Source organism: Struthio camelus, chromosome 5 (genome assembly GCF_040807025.1).
Source record: "Struthio camelus isolate bStrCam1 chromosome 5, bStrCam1.hap1, whole genome shotgun sequence".
Lineage (NCBI taxonomy): Eukaryota > Metazoa > Chordata > Aves > Struthioniformes > Struthionidae > Struthio > Struthio camelus.
The window spans coordinates 56,827,894-56,850,960 of NC_090946.1; the positions used below are offsets into that span (position 1 = coordinate 56,827,894).

Below are 23,067 nucleotides of genomic sequence, written 5' to 3' on the forward strand. Positions count from 1 at the left end.
TAGGTTTTTAAAATCATCCTTTATTCTTTTCATCAGCTGAAGTATAAAACTGACTCCCCATTAACCTCCCACTCCCTTAGCAATTTAATGACCTTCTAAGCAGAGAAAACCTCTTCATTTATAAGAATGTCAGTCTGAAAGAGTATGGGTCACAGTTCCCTCCAAAATTATGGCAGTTCAGATCTCCAAATGTTTGAGCAATTACGAAGAAAATGAGAGCCTCCGAGTACCACTCGGGCAAGGAATGAGTTCTAAATTATAAGGCACGAGTGGCCAAAATGTTCCACTTGACAGTTGCTTCAAGAAAGACACCCGAAAACTGCTGTTCAGAGAGGGTAAGAGAGGGTGCCACGGTTGCCACCCGCAACCGTGGCATATGCAGGTATGCAGTAATTCTGTAGGTCAAGACTCTTCATCTATATTTTACTTCGGTCAGCACCTAAATAACTGCTTTTCGGATTGGACGGCGCGAACCCTGGAAACCCCTGAAAAGCAGGTGGCTTACAGAAATGCCCTGCTACATGCCCCCACGTCTGACAATTTCCGCCGTAAGGCCGAAAGCGCTCGTAGAGGCGTTGCACCCTAGGGCGAGTCCTGCTCCGCAGAAATCCCCCGACGCCTTTTCCTCTTCCTCGGGTGCCCCGCGGCCGCGGAGGGAGCGCAGCAGCCCGGGGCGCCGCCCGCTCGGCTGGGCGCGGCGCGGTGCGGTGAGGTGCGGTGCGGTGCGGTGCGGCGTGAGAGCCGCCGCCACGGAGCCCCCCGAGGGGCGGGAGCGGCCCGCTCGGGGTAACCCCCGGGTCTGGGGCCGCCGGCCCCCCAGCCCCCGCGCCGGACGGGCTAGTCGCCGCACGCGGCTCCGCGCTGCTCCGCGGAGCCCGCCTCCGCCTCGCTGCCGGCCGCCGGCAGCTCCTGGCTCCCGCGGCCCGCGGATTTCTTGTTGAAGCAGAGCTTGAAGACCCCCAAGACGGTCATGACCAGGATCACCAGCACCACCACAGCGACCGTGACCAGGATGAAGACGTAGTTGGAGGAGGAAGAGGAGGAGGACGGAGGGGCGGGCGGCGGGCGCGCCGTCTTGTCCTCGGCGGCGGCGCCGATGGCGGGCGGCCCCGCGGTGCCGCCGGGTGCCGGGGCGGAGAGGCGGCCGCCCGCGGCGGTGGGGGCAGCTCGGGAGGCGGCGGGGGTCGCCCCGGGGGCCGCGCAGGGAGCGCCGTCGCGCCCGCCCGGCGCGCAGGCACAGGCGAAGCCGGCGGCGGCGGCGTCGCGGCACTCGGCGGCGTCGGCGCAGCGGCCGGTGCCGGGGTGGAGGTAGCCGAAGGGGCAGGGGCAGACGGGCTCCTCGGCGCCCCTCCAGGCGAAGCCGCCGCGCTGCGGCTCGCAGGTGAGCCGCACCGCCCCGCGGGGGCCGGGGCACGCCACGGTGAGCACGGTGCCCGGCGGGCTGAAGCCGGGGCCGGCGCTGCGCTCCCCGAAGGGCAGGTGGTAGTCGAGGCCGAGGGCGCCGGCGGGGCTGAGGGCGGCGCAGGCCCCCTCGTACGAGTACTTACAGACGTAGCCCTGGCTCTCCCGCTGGCACGGCCGCTCCTTCCAGCCCCAGGCGGGGCCGGCCGCCACCAGCAGCCCGGCGCAGCGGGCGGTGAGGCAGGACCGCGCCGGCTCCTTCGCCCAGCGGCCGAGCGCCGCCGGGGCCGCGCCGCCGCCCGCCTCCCACGAGAAGCCGCGGAGCGGCTCGGCCGCGTCGGTGCAGGCGGAGGCGTTGCGCCTCAGCCCCAGCCAGAAGAGCGAGGCATCGGGCCCGTCGGCCACGCCGGCCAGCAGCGCCACGACGAGCCGCAGCTCCGGCTCGTCGTCCAGCCAGGCCAGGGCGCCGCGGCGGCGGCCGCAGGCGCTGCGGGCCTCGGCGTAGGAGCAGTTGGCGAGGTGGGCGCTGAAGCAGGTGCCGGCGGCCTGGCAGCGCACCGCGCTCCGCCCGGGCTGCGGGGGCCGCGCCAGCGCGCAGCCCGCCGCCAGCAGCAGGCACCAGGGCGCCGCGCCGCTCATGGTGCCGCGGGCGCGGGGCGCGGGGCGGCGGCGCTCGGCTGCGGCTGCCCCCGGCGCAGCTCAGTGCCGGCCCGCGCCGGGCCCTCCCACGGCCCCGCCGGAGGAAACGTGTCGCGAGCCTGTCACGGACCACCCGGCGTGGCCTCGGCCTCCGTCATTTGTTGGCGGGCGGGTGACAAGCAGCTGCCTTGGCAGCCAGGAAACGGGAGCCCAGCCCCGGCCGAAGGGTTTCGGAAGGCGGGGAGAAAAAGGGTGGAAAAATCCCATTTTCTTGCCATCGCTCCGAAGGGCGAGTAGGTGACGAGGCGCCCTGAGCCAAGGTGGCGGAGGTGGGCGATCGCAGGCCCTGTCTCTGGTACACGTCAGGGAGACGCCTGGCTGCCCCTGCACGGTGCTCCTGCCCACGGGAGTCTTGGCAGTGTGTTTCAGAGGCGGTTCGCAGGAGGAAATGGGCCTGGTTTAAGAACGTTTTCCTTAAAGAAAATCAAATTTGGGGGTTAGGTGAAGTAGTGCAACCCTTCAGATCCCAATACTTGAGCCAGTTTAACACTTCATAAAATTGATTTAGCTTACTGGTTTCAAGCAAACTGGTTTAAATGCATCTTACATCAGGGGTCTGCACTAGCTTTCAGTAGATTGCTTTTAAATGAGTTTAATTGATCCAGTGCAACTGTTCTGCTGTAGACACTTCATAAATTGCCTCATTCTCATACTCCTTACTGTAAGACCTGCTGACTTCCATATACGTTCAGATACATACATGTGAGTCTCTTTCCTAGGCTTTTTATTCAGCATAAGTCAATGTGCATTTCATTTTCCAGATCACTTTGGAAGGATCCATGGCCATGATTTGAGTTTCATATATGTGATGTTCTACAAATTCCTAGTCTGTGAAATCCAGAAAAAGCAAAGAAAAAAAGGGAAAAAAATCTATCTGGAATTTAAAAAGTAAGTTCATCAGTAGCTACTGTTGCGTGAGGGAATAAGTTCTACAGTCTTGGATCCTGGCTCCAGGTAAATTCAGAGTCCTGCACAAAGTATCCACGCTGTTACTGTAGACTTGTAGGCTCTACCAGTTGAAGAGTGGTATGCTTTAGAGTTGGAGATAATGTGTTGCCTATTCCTTGCTCATTCTTTTATCTGCCTGTCTTCTCCCTGACTCCCAAATGATAGTAAACTGCAGCTTGGTTGTTTCTAACCTTCCACTTTCCGCCTGTATTTTGAACGGCATTTGCATTCCTATTCTCTAGCTGAACATAGAGGTCATAATAAAGCAAAATAAGATACTAAAAAGAGCAAATTCTGATTTTCCTGCTTGTCCATTTTGGTGAATTCTCAATAATTAACTTGATTTTTTTTTTTTGAATGAAGCAGCCTTCCAAGCATTGTATGCATCTTTTCAAGTAGTATAATTTAAACACTTATTTCACATCTAGATGAAAAGATAAGAATTAAATATCAATCTCTTCCCCAAAATGTGTATTAGTTAATTAATGTTTGCTTTGGGGAAACATCTTGCTAAAAGCTTGTATGGTCCCACTAGATAGTGACATATACACAAATTCTATTTATCACAATTGTAAGAGTTAACAAAGCAACATTTCTAAATACATGTAATAGAAAAAGTGGATTAGGGCTAAATTGGATTTGCACATTCACAGCTGCTTTTAAGCAGAATATTACATTCAGTTTGCATTTTGTTTTCACTTGGCATTGAGCAGAAGTGAAACTAGTTCAAATGTTGCCTATATTTTCACTGTATTTCAAGAGAATTAAACTGCTTAGCTAAATTTGTTATATGCTCGTTTATGGAGGCAAGCATAATTATGGTGGGATGCCAATAGATTTAGTTTTATGGAAAGTAGGTTTTGTCATAAAAACCTGTTGATTTAATTCTAGAGGAAATCAGAAATGTGGTTAGTCAAGGTGTATAGATGTACTTCATGATACAGCCACAGATGTCGCAGTCTACAGTGCTGTAGCACCTACATTTTCCAAGCTCTGCTGCCCACTGGCATTCTCACTCCCCAGTTAGTTTCCTCTCCACGGTGCATTGGGACAGAGGGAGGCGCCAAATCCCGTGCTTGAGCAGATGAGCACCTGGTGGCCCTTGCTGTCTCTGCCTATACTCCAAGCTGGAAAGATGCAGGTCAGTTTGCATCTAGAAGCTCTATCATCTATATCACCAGATGCTATTCCAGTTTGTATCTGGAAGCTATATCATCAGATATCTAATTCTTCATTGGGTCTAGCCTTAAGTGAACCTAAACAAAATTAATTGTTCCTTTAGCCCTTGACATTTCTTGATGATACATAAAAGCATACCATAAAGGTTATGCTTTTATAAACCCCTGTCAGGTTAGTATCTTGAGCCCTTTTCCCCCCAGATATGGTTGATAGATTTGGGAGAGAAGAGAGGTTGTTACATGAGAGATGCACAGCTTTACTACTGCCTTCTCGTTAGCGAACGCTGACGAGACTTTGCCAGGGACGATACGAACCTGTTATCCTACCGCTTCATTTTGTTTTCTCTTTCAAAATAGAATTAATTTATTGCAGCTAAATAGAAACGAGCTTGTATAAACAGAACAAATAAAACAGAGGCAACAAAACAGTTCAATGTGATGCTTCACACCTATTCTTGAGGCTCTGTCCCTAGAGAGCAGAATGCAATTCAACCTCTGAAAACATTTGTTCCCTGGCTTCTCTTTTAGACTGTCAACAAGGGCGTGATTTGAACCGTCTACCCACTGCGTATTTGACAGGTGCTAGCAACTCATTTCACGCAGGCCATGACTCTAATTTCTTGTATTTGATCCAGCACTTCAGAAAGAACATGTTAGCCACCAATGCCTTGGGCCCTCTAGTCTCCTAAGAGGAACTTGTAACAAACAGAAATATGAAAACACTAAGTAACAAAGCTGAAGGCTTTAACCAGCAGAAAATCAGAGACAGTAGCTGTATGTCTGCCTCATCTGCCATCTAATGCATTTTTTCCTACTGTTGCCCCCAAATAGTCCTGCAAAGTGGAATCATTTAGAAAACGACAGATCTACTAGATCTCCAGAAAATGGCTCTTCTTCTGTTTTTGAATGTTCTTCTGGTTCCATTTTAAGGAAATAAATAAAAAAAAGTTATTTCATCAAGTGTTTTCATGGGGCTTTTCCTGAAGAATTCCTTCTTGAATGAGAGGATTAGCTACTCACACACAAATGCTGTTAGCAGTCACACTGGCAGGCAATTAAACTTCCATGTATAAAGAAGACTTTATTATATGAATGTGAATGGTATATCACTAATTGATGTATAAGTCATAATGTAGCTGTTTTGCTTAATGGTAAAAACCTTATTACTTCAGCTGTAGCCTTTGCTTTGTAGCACTCCCTAGTCTTCTGTAAGGTCTGGGCCTTTGAAAAAATGTGGCTTTCCTTAATTGTAGATTTTTGTTTCATTACATATCATACATATCTACATTATAATAATATGTATGTTTTGACTAATGAGTAATGAGAGAAGTGCTGAATTAGTAAAACTGCTTTTCTTTTTTTTAGGGTGGATACTTTCTTGCATTTTTATGTGGTAAATTAAAACTATTCTTTTTGTGCTTAACCAGGAAATATATTGGCCATATGCAAGCACATGCCTCACAACTGATAGGGCTTAAAGGGATATATTTTCATTAGAAGTAGGCTCACAGAGAGCTCCAGCAACCTGCTCTTACTAGGAGCTATATTTTGCTTTGCAGAGGCAGAAGATGGATGATGCAATAAAAGAGCTCTGCCTGGCTGTGAAGGCGACAAGTAAAATGATTACATAACACTGCGATGTTTAGGGTACAAGGAAGGTACCTGAATTGGCCGGTGATGCTTTTCATTCCCAAAGGGGATACAGGAAAGTGTCTGGTTTGGAGCAGTCGCTGCCAACTAGCCGTTCTGCTACAAACCTGGGAGCAGCGTCTAGCAGCAGAAGCAGCCACAGCTTCTATGTGTAAAGGAAGGCTGCTCAGGGAGCCTCTCTCTGCATCTGTCCCGTGAATGCAAGAATCCTATTACAGGCTGTTGTGTGATACCAATTTTGCAAGGGGGAGAGAACAGAAGGAGAGGATCAATAAGATCGCCCCACTCCCCTTTTGTGTTGCTCTGGCCTTTTAGCTTGCTACAAGGGAATAAGGCGTATGATGGACTCAACACCCGTGGTCAGGGAGGAGGCTGCAGCCTTGTCCCAGCGAACTCGCTTCTCCTCCCGCTCCCAACCAGTATCACCATCACTCTGCTGAGGTTATTGTAAGTAAGGCCAAAACATATCCATATCCTCCTTCTTCCAGTGCTCTGAGATGAGCTAGATACTAATTTATACTGAAGCATCCCAATGGAAAAAGGTTTTCTGAGCAAGTGAGAATTGCTGTTGTTCGAGAGCATGCCCCAAAAATGACGGGTTAAGTCATCCTGTCTTCACTCAGCGCAACATGAGATTGATATCTTCATTTAAAAAGTGGTTTATCAAATAATAAAGCAGTCCTATGTGTAAGTTGTACTTAAGCGTAGAATGTGTTTTCTTACTAAAAGGATATATTTTCCTGTAGGAAAATACTTAGGTAAAAGTCAGACCCTCTTGAAGTCAATGAGGACTGCCTCATCAGTATGCCAGGATTTCTCCTGAATTTGGCTGTATCAAACAACTTGCAACAGAAAACAGGAAAAGGAAAGAAAATGAGAATTTCTGTCCTATCCTAGCAACTTGCATGATCACAAGAAGTTAATTATTCGTTTCTCAAAAGGACTACATAGATAACAAGGTTCACTTACATGGTTTCGAAAAGATAACCCAGCAGGGGTCCTGCAAGTTGCTATCTACTGTAATAGCTATTTCCAATGACATTGTCATATAGCTACAGGATTTTTCAAAACTAGGGCATAATATTTAACTGCTCTTATGAAGAGAGTGGTTTAGCTTTTCCATTTATGACATGGACCTAAAGTAGAACTAATCCTGACCTGTTCAAGTAATATTTAATGGATCCAATGCACAAACAAAAAGATGCCGATGTAGCATTACCTAGTATATATATGTTACCCTTAAAGCCTGTTTCCATTTTGATTTTCGTGTTTCCATTACTACTTATGCAAGAAAATAATGTATTCTGTTAACACTTCCATTCATCTTTAATGAGTTATTAACAAAGACTCCAATCCTGTAATTAGCTAGGGGAAATGAACTCCAGAAGTCTCAAATTAAACACTTTAAATCTTTTCCAAAAATACTATAGTCTATAAATATCTTTTTTCCCACTCCAGCCCACTCTCCTTCCTTTTATTTACTGGATAATTCGTATGCATTCCATCCCAGGCTCTAAATTCTTCCAATGTGCTGTGTTACATAGCACTGTCTGGTTGCCACCTTTGAGCTTCATGCTGAGTTTACGTTGGTGGGAGGGGTCCACAGGAACTGGAAGTAGACTGTAGCCGTATGCTCAATTTTCAGTTAACAATGGCAAAAGCAGCAAAAGCACTGAGATGTGTCATGGTATGATCAGCCTTCCCTGCATCATCTTCTATTTTTACTGTGCCTTGAACAACGAGCACCCACTGGTGGATCAGAACTTTGAGTGGTTTGATGTATTTTAGTGGTCCCTATGAAGTAGCCACACGCTGCAGAGCCTAAGTTTTCATTTGTGTGTGTGTGTGTGTGTGTGTGTGTGTGTGTGTGTGTATGCATGTATATAGATGTCAGGGTATATATTGTCTGTACATATCTGTGTATATGAGTACACAGACGTTTTTTCAAGTGCTTGCAATTGCAAAGAAGTCTTTTCAAGTGCAAACTGCCATTATTCCTAATGACAGGGAATAGTCTATAAGGAGTCTGAAACAAGGAGGCACTAATGTAAATGTTACTCCTCTCATTAATCTCGTTATTACTGACATCAGCTATTTGATATCTGAGCAGCACAGTGTTAGAATAAGGCTGAGAGTGACAGATAGCAAAGGGTAAAGTTGAGGGAATGGAGAGTTCCTGCAGAGAATAAAATGGACAGCCAGAAAAAAAGTGGGTAGACACAAAAAAGTGAGCAGACACAAAGAGAAGAGAATAGGGAGGGAATCAAAAGAAAGGTTGCTCACTACTGTGGCAGTATGAGGAGCAGGAGGGAGCTGAGGGGCCGTGTTACCGCAGCCTGCTGCTGCATGAGTGCCTGGTGGTGACTGCAGGTGCATTTGAAAGACTGTACAACCCCTGTGGCAGCTTGGCGTGACATCTGCCTGATCCCAGGCATTGCAGTGCTGTTAGGTAACGACAATAGCTGAAATAAAAAGTAGTTACCACATAAAGAGTAGATATGGTTCTTCAGTTTTGAACATACTCCTATAGGCAGTTGTGTGAGAACCACTGTGTGCTGATGGAAGTTCACAGCCTTAAACTTACTTTGTGGCTTAAAGGCCATACTTAAAAAGCATTATTATCGGAATGAGCCTGACACCTCGTGTTCACCATTTCCTTTCTGGTCCATAGGGATGTTATCAGAAGCCTCTCTAAGCTGTAGATTTCAAAGGGCTCAGAAAATGTGTGTGTTTCTACTGTCCTCCCATCCTAAGAAAAAAACTACCAAAGGAGAAAAACGAGAGGCTAATTCCATTTTACTTACATCGTATCATATAGTTTTTAATCCTCAAAACCTAATTGTTTTGTCCTAAACAGAAATAATTTGGTAAATTAAGGAATTTTCATTTAAAGTGAGAAACTCCCTGTTTTTAGTAACTTCCTGTAGAAATGCAATTACACAACCAACTCTCAGGACTAGCAGATTATTTGGGATGAGGCAAAGTTTCCTAGGGAAATAAAGTAAAATAGCAGGAAAACTGGCGGTAAAGAGGTGATTTCACTTCCTGGCATTTTGCCCAGACTGACCCTTTAGGAGAGTATCTTGAAGTATTTGGTTGAGAAAGGGCAAGAAATAAAGACTAGTGAGAATAAATTCAAGAGAGAGCAGCTGTGAGATGGGGAGGCAGCAGATGCTTGTCTATACGAGCAGTTAATTCAAATTGAAAAAAATAAAAGGAAGGAAGAATATGTTGAGCCTAGTGAAATTATTGTTGTCCTCGAGGTTATGGGAGGTAAACATGCCTTTTATGGAAATATCTATTGCCATTCTTTTTGTGAGACTGGCTAGTCAGAAAGGTTTTAGTTCACTTTACCAATGCTTCTTTTTCCCCTTCCCTTTATAAACAATCTCCTTTCTTGCCGCATTTTCATCTCCGACGTGTCTAATGTTTTAAACATTGTTTAAAATGTTTAAACATTTGTTTCAACATTTGGCTGAAATTATTTATGTTTGGCTGAAATTATTTATGCACTATCGAAGGGGAGAAGATTTTGCTGTATGGCACACAGGTGTGTGCAGGGATACTTATTCTTATTATCCTAAATGGCTCTATACATAAAACAGTACCTAGGATCTTAAAATTTTCGTGACATAAAAACCACAGGGAAGTTGTTATTATGCTCAGGAGGCAATGCATATTGAAAGCAGAGATAGGCTAAAGAAGCAAATTAATGTATCCTATGGACTTCACACACTCCAGAATGTGGGGGTATTCAAAACCGGGGTGTTAGACCTTGTCTGATTAAAACAGGAAGATTAAAATCACACTTTAGTAAAGAAATGCTTGCTTACTAGAGATGGCTTATGGCTATTGCCATTGAAATGGCTAAGTGCTAGTCAAGTAATACCTGTATTTCTTTCCTGCTGAGATTAAAATACTGGCAGCACTGACAATCTTTCATAATTTAAATGAAACAAACATCTCTGTTATGACTGTACGTAAGGTTTTTTTCAAACCAAGTCTTAAAAATTAAGGTCTACCAGTGCTAAAGGCATTAAAGACCAACTGTTTTCATGAAGAATAAAGCTAGTCTAGTGAGCAAACTCATTTCAGAACGCACAGTCGCACTGGCAATGCGTTAGCACTTCTGCATTCACATGACAGAATTAATTGTTCTACATTTTCATCCACAAACAGATGTTATTATGATTACTGTAATGTTATTTTTGTCTGATGGTTGTGTCACAGGCCCCAGTTTCCTTGTATTATTACTCACATTAGATTGTATCATATAAGTGTCTGTAAAGACAAAGTCACAGAATCACAGAATCACAGAATCGTTTAGGTTGGAAGGGACCTCTGGAGATCATCTAGTCCAACCTCCCTGCTCAAGCAGGGTCACCTAGAGCATATTGCCCAGGATCACATCCAGACGGGTTTTGAATATCTCCAGGGAAGGAGACTCCACTACCTCTCTGGGCAACCTGTTCCAATGCTCTGTCACCCTCACAGTGAAGAAGTTTTTCCTCAGGTTTAGGTGGAACTTCCTGTGGTTCAGTTTCTGCCCGTTGCCTCTTGTCCTGTTGCTGGGCACCACGGAGGAGAGACTGGCCTCATCCTCTTGACACTCCCCCTTCAGATACTTGTACACGTTTATGAGATCGCCTCTCAGTCTTCTCTTCTCCAGGCTGAACAGGCCCAGCTCTTGCTGAACAGGCCCAGCTCTTGCAGTCTTTCTTCATAGGAGAGGTGCTCCAGTCCCCTAATCATCTTGGTAGCCCTCCGCTGGACTCTCTCCAGGAGTGCCATGTCTCTCTTGTCCTGGGGAGCCCAGAACTGGACACAGTCCTCCAGGTGAGGCCTCCCCAGGGCTGAGGAGAGGGGCAGGATCACCTCCCTCGACCTGCTGGCAACACTCTGCCTAATGCACCCCAGGAGACCATTGGCCTTCTTGGCCACAAGGGCACACTGCTGGCTCATGCTTAACTTGTTGTCCACCAGCACTCCCTTGTCTACCAGCACTTGTTGTCTACCAGTACAAGTCTTTGTACTGCAGATACTAAAATCTCAGGTTTATGGACAACACATAAACATTATGTGTCTCCAGTAGAGCTACACAAACTGACTCCCATCTGAGCATACAGCTAATCCATTCTGCCATGTGTATACAAAATCATATCCAGACTCTTCTGCCCATATCTGAACATTTGTGATAATTTGTCTTCTTGTATTATAGGGATTCTTGAGAAAGGTAGGCAATCTATTCATATTATAAAATGAAGCCCTAGCTTCTATTTAACTTTAAAAATAAAATAAAATCCATGTAATCGTATTTAAAATAAGCCATGAATAATAGTTTGTGAGAACAAAAAGAGGCCTCAGTTCCTGGCTTAATTGAGAGTGATGCCAGACACAGGCTGCCCTTGAAGACTATTAGTGTGCACACATCTTCCATAAAGAGAGTGACTGTCATCACCGTTCCGCTGGTTTCATATTTCAGCCACCATATATTTTCTTTAATTTTGCAGTGCAAAAGCAGAATCACAGTAATTTGTTCCTCAGCGATCGTTGGATATAGTGTAGAGTGAGGGAGAGGCTAGAACCTGCAGGGATTTATTTTAGGCAGCAATGTTCCTGGATGGGTCATTTACATTTAGTAGCATTTTCACAGGTAAGACAAGCAGGGCCACCAAGGTTTGCATGCTCTTACTTTAGCTAGGACAGTGCCCTGGAATCCAGCTGGACTACTTGGCACTTGTGTTCCAAGGGTCTTGGTTTAATATTAGTTGACTAGAAAAGGTCAATAAGAGGTTAGAGACAAGTGAATGTTAATAAATAATAAAGGAATGACAGCTGTAAGTCTTTGACCCATCCCTGCTGACACTAATCTGAACTGAGAAAAAAAATGTCAAACTCTTCCCCACTCACAGATCTAGAAGCAATTCTGGTGTGTGTCAGTAAAAGACAGGAATTAGACCAAGAATACATTAGCAGATGCCAACAGGAATAAAACATAAGCATCCAAAAACAATAGTTACTGTGTGTCATCTATAAATAAGATGTGCTTATCTAAAATATTTTTGGTGTAACAGTGTTCTCATATCTGTTGCAATGCATAAAATCCCGTCCATGCGCCTCTTCCGTGCAGCCTTGCAGTCACAGAGGGGCTAGGGCAGGAGCAGGTAGTCCATGTGCAACTTATGAGCAGATCCCTTCTCCAGGAGAAGCCTCCTGGAGACCAGACCCACCTGCGATGCAGCTGTTCAGCTGGCAAGTCTGAGTATTCTTATTATTCTTATTCTTCGATCTCGTTCTCTGATTGCTACTTTCTGCTCTCAGGTGAATCAAATCCATGAAACACCCCTATTGCATAGCGCCTTGCAAAAAATGCAGCCAGATGGTGAAAGGACAGGTAAGGGCAATTGTGTAGCCTGAAGGTTGAGGCATTTTTTTATAACAAAGTAGGGTTACTTCTGCTGCAGTGAGTATTTCCATATTTTGTAGCCAGTAGAAACATTTTGTCAGGACAGACTGATACGGAAATCCATCTAACGTTGATCTTCTCCTGAAGCATGGGGGTTTGCTTCATATCCCTACTCCACATTTAACAGTGATTTGAGCACAGCTCATTTACATTCAAGTGAGCATAGTAATTACTGAGCTGTCTTTTTTTGTGTTCTGTATTTTGGATTTGCGTGTGTATGTGTGTGTGTGAGAGAGAGAGAGAGAGAGACTGACTAATACCAGTTTTCTGATGTACTGGAAGTGTATCAGTGGGGATTTGGACTAAAGAAACCTCTCCCACTTCTTTCTTCCCTAACAGAAAGGGCTTAAGTACGTCTCTGACTTCAAATGAATTAGGAACACTGCCTTTGACATAGGCTGTTTCTCTGAGGTAGATATTAAAATGAGGCCTATCTACCCTATTCCAATAGCTTTACAAAAGAGCTCTTACAAAACTATGTAGAGAAACAGTGTTTTTACTGAAATGTTCTGTGCTAAGTTTCTTGCTGTTTCAGGATGGCAATGTTTGCTGCTGTAAAGCCAGTGAGAATCGTCCACTTTTAAATGCATTGGTTTTAGTCTTATCCGCACTTTGTGTCAGTATATGAAAAAGGGATTTTTAGTCTTTACATTTTAAATATTCAAAAAAGAGGTGAGGGAGGAGAGAGGAAATTACTTCCTCCGGTAATTCCCAAAGGCCTTGTATTTCAATGTAATAAAATTTAGGGGAATTAATATACTTAATCTTAGTTAACATCTCAACATTATATTTTAATAAAGATGCTGAAGTAATTGTGACTTCAAACATTGTTCACAATTGATAACATTGCCATAGCAAATAGGAAGGGCACTTGACTGGTATTCTGTGATTCAGCCAGAAAACTTTGGTGGGAGGCAGACAAGGAGACAGAAGAGAGAAAGCTTCCAAGCATGAATCCGCCCCACCAGACCAGCTGTGTTTGTCACTACACAGAGAAATTACCATGTCCTTCTGACACTGGAAAGATTAGCTTACCAGTTTAATTATCAAGGTCATACAATATACACAGGGTTTTTTTTCTATTCTTTGTGTGCAGGGAATAAACCATAATCACAAGAAAAGTCTGTAAGAGCCACTGAATTTTCAGACTCTCTTAGGAAGATAAGCAGTTAAACAGAATTAAGGAATCTTAGAATAATTTAAATTACTTTTTTATAGGTCAAGCGAATGTTACATGAAACAACCTTCCTCGAAAAGGAGGCTTTAAGAGACTTTCAGCTTTAATCTTATTTAAACTTGTACAGTTACATCTATTAATTGCATGTGTATATGCAATGCCAATACAAAAGACATGACTGGGTGCATTTGTTGCTGATATGCTGGATTTATGGCAACTGGACCAGAGAGCCCTGAATCCTTGCTCTCCTCATTCCCAAGGGAAGTCAAATAGTTTTACTGTTCTTATATGCTTGCCGCCATTAACGTTCTTCCTAATTGATTTCTCTGTATTTGACAAATGACCTCCTGAATACAACTGTGAAACTTGTCCTCCTAATTCATATTGGGCCACTGATGGAACAGGAAAATAAATGAGTTTCTAAGTCCTCTTTGTCCTTATATGATATATCTGGGGCTCACTCAGTCCATAGTGCAAGTTCCCACAGTTTCCTGGCTTCTTTAGCATATAAGAAAGTATCAAAAAGTTATTTTGCAGTGCAATCCACCCTTCTGTTCCTGATAGAAACATAAATTACTCTATGGGCCAGGGAGGCATAACTGACAGACAGACCTCTGATACAGAAGGATATTTTTACAGCTAGAGCAGACTGAAAAATGCACCTTCTGAGTCAAACCTTAATTTTCAGGTTTGTCGTTCCACTAATAGGTAAGGAGAGAAGGAAAAAAAGAGAAGCAAGGAGACTCCTGGAGATCATCCTTTATGTGGCTAGGGGCAATAGTGCACTCCCACGCAGGAGGGGAAACCCCAAAGGAAGCAGCTCGCCAGTTCGGACCTGGCCCTGGCCCTGGCCCTGGCCTTCCAGCATCCCAGCCAAAAGAAGCGAAGGGGCGGAGGAAAGTGGACCGACCAGCCTGCTCCTGGCAAGGTGTGTGTCCAAGTGCCTGGCGAGCAGGGAACACATCTCCCTGCCTGTCAAGGTGGGTGCATTTGCCAGTTAAAGAGTTCGCAGATGGCTCATGGGAAGCCTGAACCCGTGTTGGCCTGAAAAGTTAGTGTCCTCCATGCCTGGTTGGTCCTTCTAGCGATGCTCTCCAGGGAGAGGATGGCAAGCCTCTGCATCAGCTGCTTCCATGTCCAGCTGGACAATTTATATAGGTCTTCCTTGGCAGTACCTGCTAAAATTCTGGGTGTTAAACTGGAGTGGAACAGGCACATCTTCCCTTTTGCTGACCACCAGGACAATAAACTCCGAGGGAGGGCCAGGACTCTCAGCAAGGAGTGCAGGTCGGTGCCGGTCACATCCAGATTTTCTAGCTCTTGCCTTTCTTGCCATTGCAGTGGCCAGTCACATCCAGATTTTCTAGCTCTTGCCTCTCTTGCCATTGCAGTGGTCACTATTAAACCCAGTCGTGTGAACAGCCCAGCCTGGCATAGTCTGGTCACTCCTGGGGCTCCTCCATCAGATGCTGCTGTCTACTCAGGAGATGGGGAGTGCTACCCTGTGGCCAAGTCAAGTAGCAACATGCAATGTATAAAAATCCTCATGTACTCAGACACAAAATTAACATTTTCAGGAGTATAACTCGATTGATCCTGTGCTGACAGAAAGTGATTTTAAAGAGTGAGCAAACATAGAGGTAAAATGGCTTAATTTTGAAACCTAGATGGAGACTGATGGAAATATTTCAGAGTCATCTCCCATTTCTCCTCTCACTACAGTGCCGTTTTTCCGAGGTGACCTATCTGACTCCGCTTCGTGCTCCAGAGTGTGGTTTAGCACTAGTGCATATAAACAGTAAATCTCCTGCCTGAATGCACAAGGTCTCCCCGTATGTAAATTTTACCGTTTGAAACCACAACTGTCTGTGCCTGAAAAGCAGAACTGAGGGAGCTAAAGGACTGGGTGAGCAGGGATCATGCCAACACAAGGAAAGACACGTTTGTAAGCTGAACTAAAGTGATTTATCCAAGTGTGCGCACATAAGAACAACTTCATAAATATATGTACACTGAGAACAAATTGCTTCATTTAAAACAGTGGGAATTTTACCACTAAATTCAGGAAGGCACCCAATTCGGGATACCACCCAAAGCCCTTCAGAAAGTACAAATTAATGATTCCTGGAAAGAACATTGAAATGTAAAACTCAGAATTACTTCTCTTTAAAAGGAGCAAATACCATTTCTATTTTAGAAGAACATGCTTAAAAGATCTATTTTCGTTTGACATTATCTGTTTGTACCCATAGTAGAAGTGAAAATGGCTGTTAACTAGTGACAGAGAAATAGGTTACAGAAATTACTGGGGCGCCAGCGTTTCTACATGTGCAGCACTAAGCCTGATTTCTGTTATTAAGATAAAAATATTTGAAATAGTTCTATGAGATAACAAGGAACTTCACCATTATCTTCAGATTATGAGTGTGTGCAGATAAAGAGCTTTTTAAAAATTTTGTACGCTATATGGAAGGAAGCTGGTGGAGATAACAGATGATAGGATACAGATGACTCTCCTTTGCTCCCTTGCCCTAATGCCATAATTCTTAAGAAGTTCCGTAGCCTCAGGATGTCATGCTCATGCCCACGCAAAGAGTCTAGATTAATTCTCATTCCTGCAGTTATCTGCCTGAGAATGGCTAAAGCCTTGGTGGCTGTGGGGCAGTGCACACTGTTGCTAGCTGTAATATACAAGTTCTGCAGAAAAAGCAAGCTGTTATTTTTCCAGCACTCTATGCCTACCACATACATTCGAAAAGAAAATATAAAAAAAGGACACAGGCGAGGGCTGAATTTATTATCTTGACTTTATATGGATCAGCCCTTGGCAGCACTAAATGGCGGTGAGATCAACACTCATAAACTGAGCAAGAAGAAAGGTTCATCATATAAGCTGCTTGTTTTGCTCTTTGCAATTCATATGAATACAAAATTAAAACACTAAACAGCTGTCACCTCCTGCTTGTGGCTTAGAACAAAAGCCTACCAAAACCCAGAATTTTACATAGTTCCATATCAAAACTATAATTTAAGCCTGCCCTGATCTGAGCTAAACTTGCTCCTTCCCCAAAATACTGTGGCAAATTTGGCGACTTTTACTTCCGGGATGCTCCGTTAGGTTTGTAGGCCAGGTAAAATATTGTACTGATAGCACCATGAAAAGTTTTGGCTTATCTCCCTTTCTATAGCATAGTCTGAAGTTCTTGGCAATATGCTCACACTTAGACATTAGCCTTCTCCTTTAAGAACAAATTCTATCACAACCATGTTCTCCATTTTTCATTCTATTTGTTACTTCATTTTTAATTTTAAACAGGATTGTAGTCTATCTTTCGTCATGGTCTTGACAGAGACTGAATAACTCAGTAACCTGTTGAAAATTTGGAATAAAATCTCTAAATAGGCAAGAAAGGATTCTGCAATCCTTAGCTTCTTCTGAACTTATCCTAAAGAATACTAAAGAGTCATACAAAAACAAAAGCAAGAACACATTTAATTTCATCTTTACTCATTAAAAAGTGCTTGTTTTTGGATGCCTTTCAATGTCTCTCTTTGCTTCAATTGTTTACTTCAGCTGAGGAGGTGAATACCAGAGGGAGGGTATGCATATGGCTAAACCTTTGGAGAAATTCCTCAGCTGATGAGAGTATTATGGAGTAGGAAGGATGAGATAGGGGAGAGTCAGCCCTGGTCTTGGAGGACTAAGGCAACTGTACTGTGGGTCTCTGAAGAGCCACCAAAGAGAAAGCCATGGCATCCTTTCTATGCATAGAAAGCATGCCAAAGAGGCAGTCAGGGAAAAGCTGTTGTTTTAGCGTAGTCAGGTAAAAAGATGCTTAAGACCATACATTGTGGTTGGGTCTAAACACAACAATCTGGAAAATATTCATCTAGAAAGTGCTTGTGAGGTCTGTGTCCAGTAGAACTGAAATCCTTTTCACCAGGTCCTTGAAAGCTGTGCCCTTCAGATACAAGGTTCTGCAGAAATGTAATATGATTTAAAAAAAATCACATAATCTTTGATTACACAATTAAAATAGTTTACTACTGTGTGATGACCCGAAAGCAATTTCATAAACTGTTTTAAAGTCTTTCAAAAATGCAATCAAGGCAAATATTTCTTTTTTAATGTTAAATTTCAAAAGGCAACATTGAATAGATAGATGGATAGGTAGAAAGAGACAGAGGGAGGGAGGCAGAGAGAGAGAGAAAGATCTGTTTTTGTTGCCTTAGTAGAGGTCCATTCATAATAGCACAGAACTCTGAAAGTCAAACTTAAGTTCCTCAAGCACGAATACTGACAGGTGTCTCCAGAGATTGTATATAGTTATATTAGCTAAAAGAATAAAAATCTGTTTCTGGAAGATGTTGTACTTTTCTCAATTCCTTTTGAAGTCAGTGGGAAAGGTAAGGGTGTCCAGGCAGGAGAAATTATAAAGGTAATGGAATTCATCATCTTGCCTCCTAAAATGCAAACTCCTTTGGGTTTCTTCTTGTCTCTCATCACTTCCAGATTAAAGCTCAGGGAGAAGGTTGAATATTAAAATGCCATCCAATTTATAATTGGTTACTAAAGTCAATTCACAGATGACCTTGAAAAAGAATTAAGCCAGCAAGCTTACAAAAGAGGATGACCCAGTCATTCTGATTAACATTAGAGCAGGTGAAGGAGCAGGACGTGTAATGGGATTGAAAGAAGACAGAGAAGACTGAAGCACTCAGTATATTAAAGAGTTTCTTTAGAAACTGCCTCTTCCCTAGCACTGTCATGAAAATCCACAAATTTCAATAGATGGTATAAATCTGTTACAAATTCATATCTAGTCAACAACTCACAGTATATGAAGGACAGACAATTTAAAATTCTGTCAATTATTAGTCCAGATTTTCCTTATAAGCAGGAGAGACTCAAGCTGTGAGGAGTCACAGGCAGGTGGAGGATGAAGGTTGTAGTTAAGAAGAAGAAGAAGAAGAAGAGAGGTTATTTCCCTAGTGTTGTTAAAAACAATGTAAAACTGGATATTCTCAATTGGCTAATATTGTCTTTAAAATATGGAACTTTTATTTTTTAAATCAATCAGATATGAATCTGCAGTAGTTTGATACTTGAGTGCCTGGAAGTAGTCAACTCCCAGTCACATCTTTCTACTATCTAGTATTTTAGAAGCTTAACCTGGTAGAGATGAGACAGAAAATCTGGAACCAGCTTTACAAGGTGAAATGGAAGGAACTGAAGACCAAAAGGAGCCTCAACAGTTGCCTAACACAAAATAGCTGTAGTTCAGCTGCCTCGTTATGCCTTAGAATCTGACTAAGCCTAGTTGAATACTTTTATATTTCTTATACTGGGTAACTTCCTAAGCAAACTTTGAGGAAGACTTAAACAACATGAAATGATTGTGCTCTGATTCCATGTATTTGTCAGATGTTTTCAGAAAGGAAATACCTCAAATTCTGAATCCTACAGTTCCTTACAGGGAGTTCCTGAGGACAGGAAGACAACCATCTCACAACCCTTAGGAGCTGAAAAAGAAGGAAACTCCTTTCTAATTTTTAACTACATATTATCTCTAAACTTTAAAATGTGGCACTGACTCCTAAAACCTCCATGTCAGATTTTAAAATGTAGGACTGTGTCCTACACAATAAAGTCAATGAACACAAAGCATTGCATGCATGCATTTTTTAAAATGAAAGAAGCACTGCATTAAGTATACAATTCCTCCCTCAGGGTAAGATGAGTGATAAATGATTCTTATGTTACTTAAAGTATTCCTGAGGGCTCTCAGGTGAAGTATGTAGGATCCCGACAGAACAGACAGCTACCTCGCATAAATAACAACTGTGTTTCAAATTAGAAACAGTACACCTGCTCTAGTGAATTTAACCTGTTTTTAATCCACAGTGGCCAGACAGATTAAATCTCTACATAGATATTAGAGAGTGAAATGCACTCCTATGCATTTGCGGCTAAAACACCAATAGTGAGAACAACCTGACGGTAGTAGCGTCTCCAACAATTAAGATTGGACACTAGACCAAAACTAAGTGTTAAAGATGTATTTCCCTTTAATGACAGTAAGGTAATACATACATTACCTTATTACATTTATAGCTTTATCAGAAACCAGAGTAGTTAGTTCTGTGTATCCAGCTCTAAAGTGACAAAGGCAACCATACAACTAATTATTTTTTCTTGCAGTCTTATATAACTTTAAAGACAGCTTTACCTGTATTTTTACTTGTGGGCAGTTTCTATACATTGTGACACAGTTCTTTATCAGTAATTGGTGATTTGCATTTATTTCCCTGGGTCTCATGGCCTCAGCCTGTGTCTGCACACTTTCAAGGCCTTTGCTGTCATCCTATGCTAGTACTCTCTGAAGCCACTGCTACAATTTACTAATAATTCACTCTACTTTTATTCTGATTCTAGAGGCATAAATATAGTTTCTTAAAAGAATATATGTATATTTTTATGTATATGAAAAGAATATATGCATATTTTAATATGTATATTTTTATGTATTTTTGTATGTAAGTAGTTTTTCCCAACTACTATCAACATCTTTTAAAATAAAGCAATATTTACAGTTCTTATCAAACTTGTTTACTTACATTTGGTTTGCTTTCTCCAGGTTCAGCAATCCTAACATTAGTAGACAGGATATAAAAACACTTTGTTCAGTCCTGGATTTGGTAATGCCTTGTTTTTTTGTAGATAAATGAAGAATTCTGCCTTTGATTTTTGCAGGAATTGTTTTATTCCACATTGTTAGCTAACATAGTAGTTAACTTTACTATTTGTTATTGAGCCATTTTATTTTGTTCTGTTACCAAGTTAATGATATTTTCATTTGATTTTAGCTATGATTATAATTTTATAAATTATATACAGTTGGAAAATCTTGTCAGATAAATATTTCTTAACCAGACATTCGGCCTGAGTACTAGGCAGTCAGTGAAAATAAAGTTTGTGGTTAATATCTCAATATTGTTCACAAATCCTTCAATATCAAATTGCCTGGGAATATTTGCTTTATTTGGAGACAAACGTTGCATTTAACCACATAAATTCTGTATAAATAATTACAAATGTGTAAATATTTATACAAATTATTATAGGGACAGATATGTCACCCTTACTTGAATGCAAGTCACTCCCAATCCTATAATTCCTCTTTTAAAAAAGAAAATACCAAAAAAGGGGGGCACTGAAATGGCCACGGAGGTTCAGTATTGTTTAGTTCAATATTGTTTCCAACAGCAGGCAGTGCCAAATGCTTCAAAGGCACAAATAAAAAGAGCCTTGATTTAAGAAATATTGAATCTACTGAAGAGATCTCTGTACAGTCACATCAATATAAAGACAGTTAATGTCTTCAAGCATAATGTCTTGTTTAATCAGAACTAGAGAGTTTTCTTTTCACTTCAACCTCTAGACTGTCCCAGAGCCATTCAGAACATTAAATTTTACATGTAGTCATACCTCAGTGAGGAGCTATCCCCTGGAGATCTGGAATAAAATAACAGTTATAGCAATTTCTAAGTTTCTTACTTGTACAGCAAAAGGGAAAAGTAAAGGTAAGACTAAGATTTAATTGTGTCATTGCCTGTAGCACTGAGAAATTTTGTTAAACACCAATTCATCATGCTCTAGTGATGTAGCTAGGGGATAAGGCTCCACATCACTCTACTGATAATTGCGTCTTTCTTTTCACGCTTGAGAAGCTTAGAAACAAGTTTAAATGCAAAATTTTAGAAGTATCAGTTCAATTGCTTTGAGGGATCAGACACGAAAAATACAGTTTAAGAGATTTAAAGAAAATTCAGCTGAAGTTTCAGAATTCACGTATCTTGTTGCTCTAAAGGGAGGTTTAAAATCAGTTTGCATGACCTAAACTCACAGAAAAGTTTGTGACTGTCTGGTCAGATCAGAGAAACACAGATTGCCCTCCCATCGTTCCCCTTGTTTGGCTCAATACTGCCATCCGATGTCTGAACTGTTGCCAAGGTTGGGCTTCTCTGCCAGAGTGAAGTGGACCCCACACTTTGGGGAAAGGGCAGGCACCCAGCGGTCCTTCCTTCAGGTAACCCGGGTGAAGAGTTCAGGGTACGAGATACAATAATCTCCAGTTCAGAAGTGAGTCTTGTACACACTTAAAGGAGATCTCCATCCTTACTAATAACTATGGTCAGCTTCTCTTTAGTGTTACACGATTCTATGTCAGAAATTGGACATTTTGAGTGTGTAGCCCAGGGTAGCATCTTGTGTTTGTACTTCCAATGCCTCTGCTACCTTGTAGTCTCAGGGAACCTGCTACAGTTCACTTTTATACACATTTTTATCCTAGCCTCATTGGTAGTTCACTCTACACGACAGTGGTGTTTATGAGCAGATATGCATGTAATACTTTGTCAACTATTTGTTATTGATAACTAATTATGAAATTACCACAGGTACTTTATCAAAATTGCTTTATAACAATCCAAATATAGTAGAGTAAGAGCTGCTCTGGAGGTGGCTTGGTAGATACTGACAGTGCTCCCTGGCACAGCTACCTCCCTCTCCGGTGGGCTGCATCACCTGTGCTTGCCCTGCCAGGCAGCTTTTCCTCCCTCTGCAGCTGCCCGGGCTCAGCCCCAGCCTGCCTGAGGGGGTTGCCATTAGCTCGTCATGCACCTTGTGTTAGTTCCCTTTGGAGTTTTGAGTGGGCAGGTGAGGAAGAAATGACCAGATAGCTCTCCGAGCTTGCAGTTTCATTTCCTTTTCTTTTATTTTTTTTTCCTTCCCTTATTCAATGTGATAAAATTCAAGAATTAGAGGAAAGGATGTGCTCATTGCAAACATCTTTAATCTTTTCTTTTTCAAAAGCTGGACCTTGGCCGTTGCTTACACTTCAGCCCCTTGTTCCCCCCAGTGCAGTAGGATCCCACTGGTTTTACGCAGCTACCAGGAGTTAAGTATTTACAGCAATTGTGGGGTCCCAGTCTCAGCCAGATGCAGCATTTCTCCCCCTCGACCCTCCACAGACATCCTCCCTTTGCTTTGCTTCTGGGCTATGGCCGGGCTGTGTGATGGGCTCGACGTGCTGCTTACAGATTCCCTGCCAAGGCTCACAAGCAGTTTTTCCTTTGTTGCTTCTGCTGCCACTGAAAAATTCTCCCTGCTTCTTCAGTTGCACAGTCATGGATGAGTTCTTCGGTGAACAAGAAAACATGTTGCCGTCTAGGGGCCTGATCTTGCAAGGTGAGGAGCGCTTTCTGTTGTCAATAAATCATGACTCCAGTGAATACTGAGACTGCCTGCACCTTCTAGGATCAGAGATTTGCACATAGCTCCATGTTACTCAGTAGGCAGTAGTGGAGTTGGTGGTATCTTAAACCCAACCCGTTTTTGGAGCTGCAGTAGTACCTCACATAACCCGGCAGGGAGGCTCTTCATTCTCCTGGGGGAGGGGGAGGAGGTGGTCACAGCCCTTAATCTTCTCTTGAAATTAGATTCCTAGGAGAGAGATTTCTTTTTCAGTGCCTGCTTGAATCGACTC

The 23,067-nt window shown here is 43.0% G+C and overlaps 1 protein-coding gene across 1 annotated transcript in view; it reads right to left on the reverse strand.

Annotated features, from left to right (window-relative positions):
- CLEC14A (C-type lectin domain containing 14A) overlaps positions 1-23,067 on the reverse strand; it is a 31,009-nt gene continuing 7,942 nt past the window's right edge. Inside the window, 2 exon segments of the mRNA XM_068944110.1 lie at positions 1-2,055; positions 2,058-2,159. Coding sequence (XP_068800211.1) covers positions 838-2,055; positions 2,058-2,159 — 1,320 coding nt within the window. The 3' untranslated portion in view covers positions 1-837.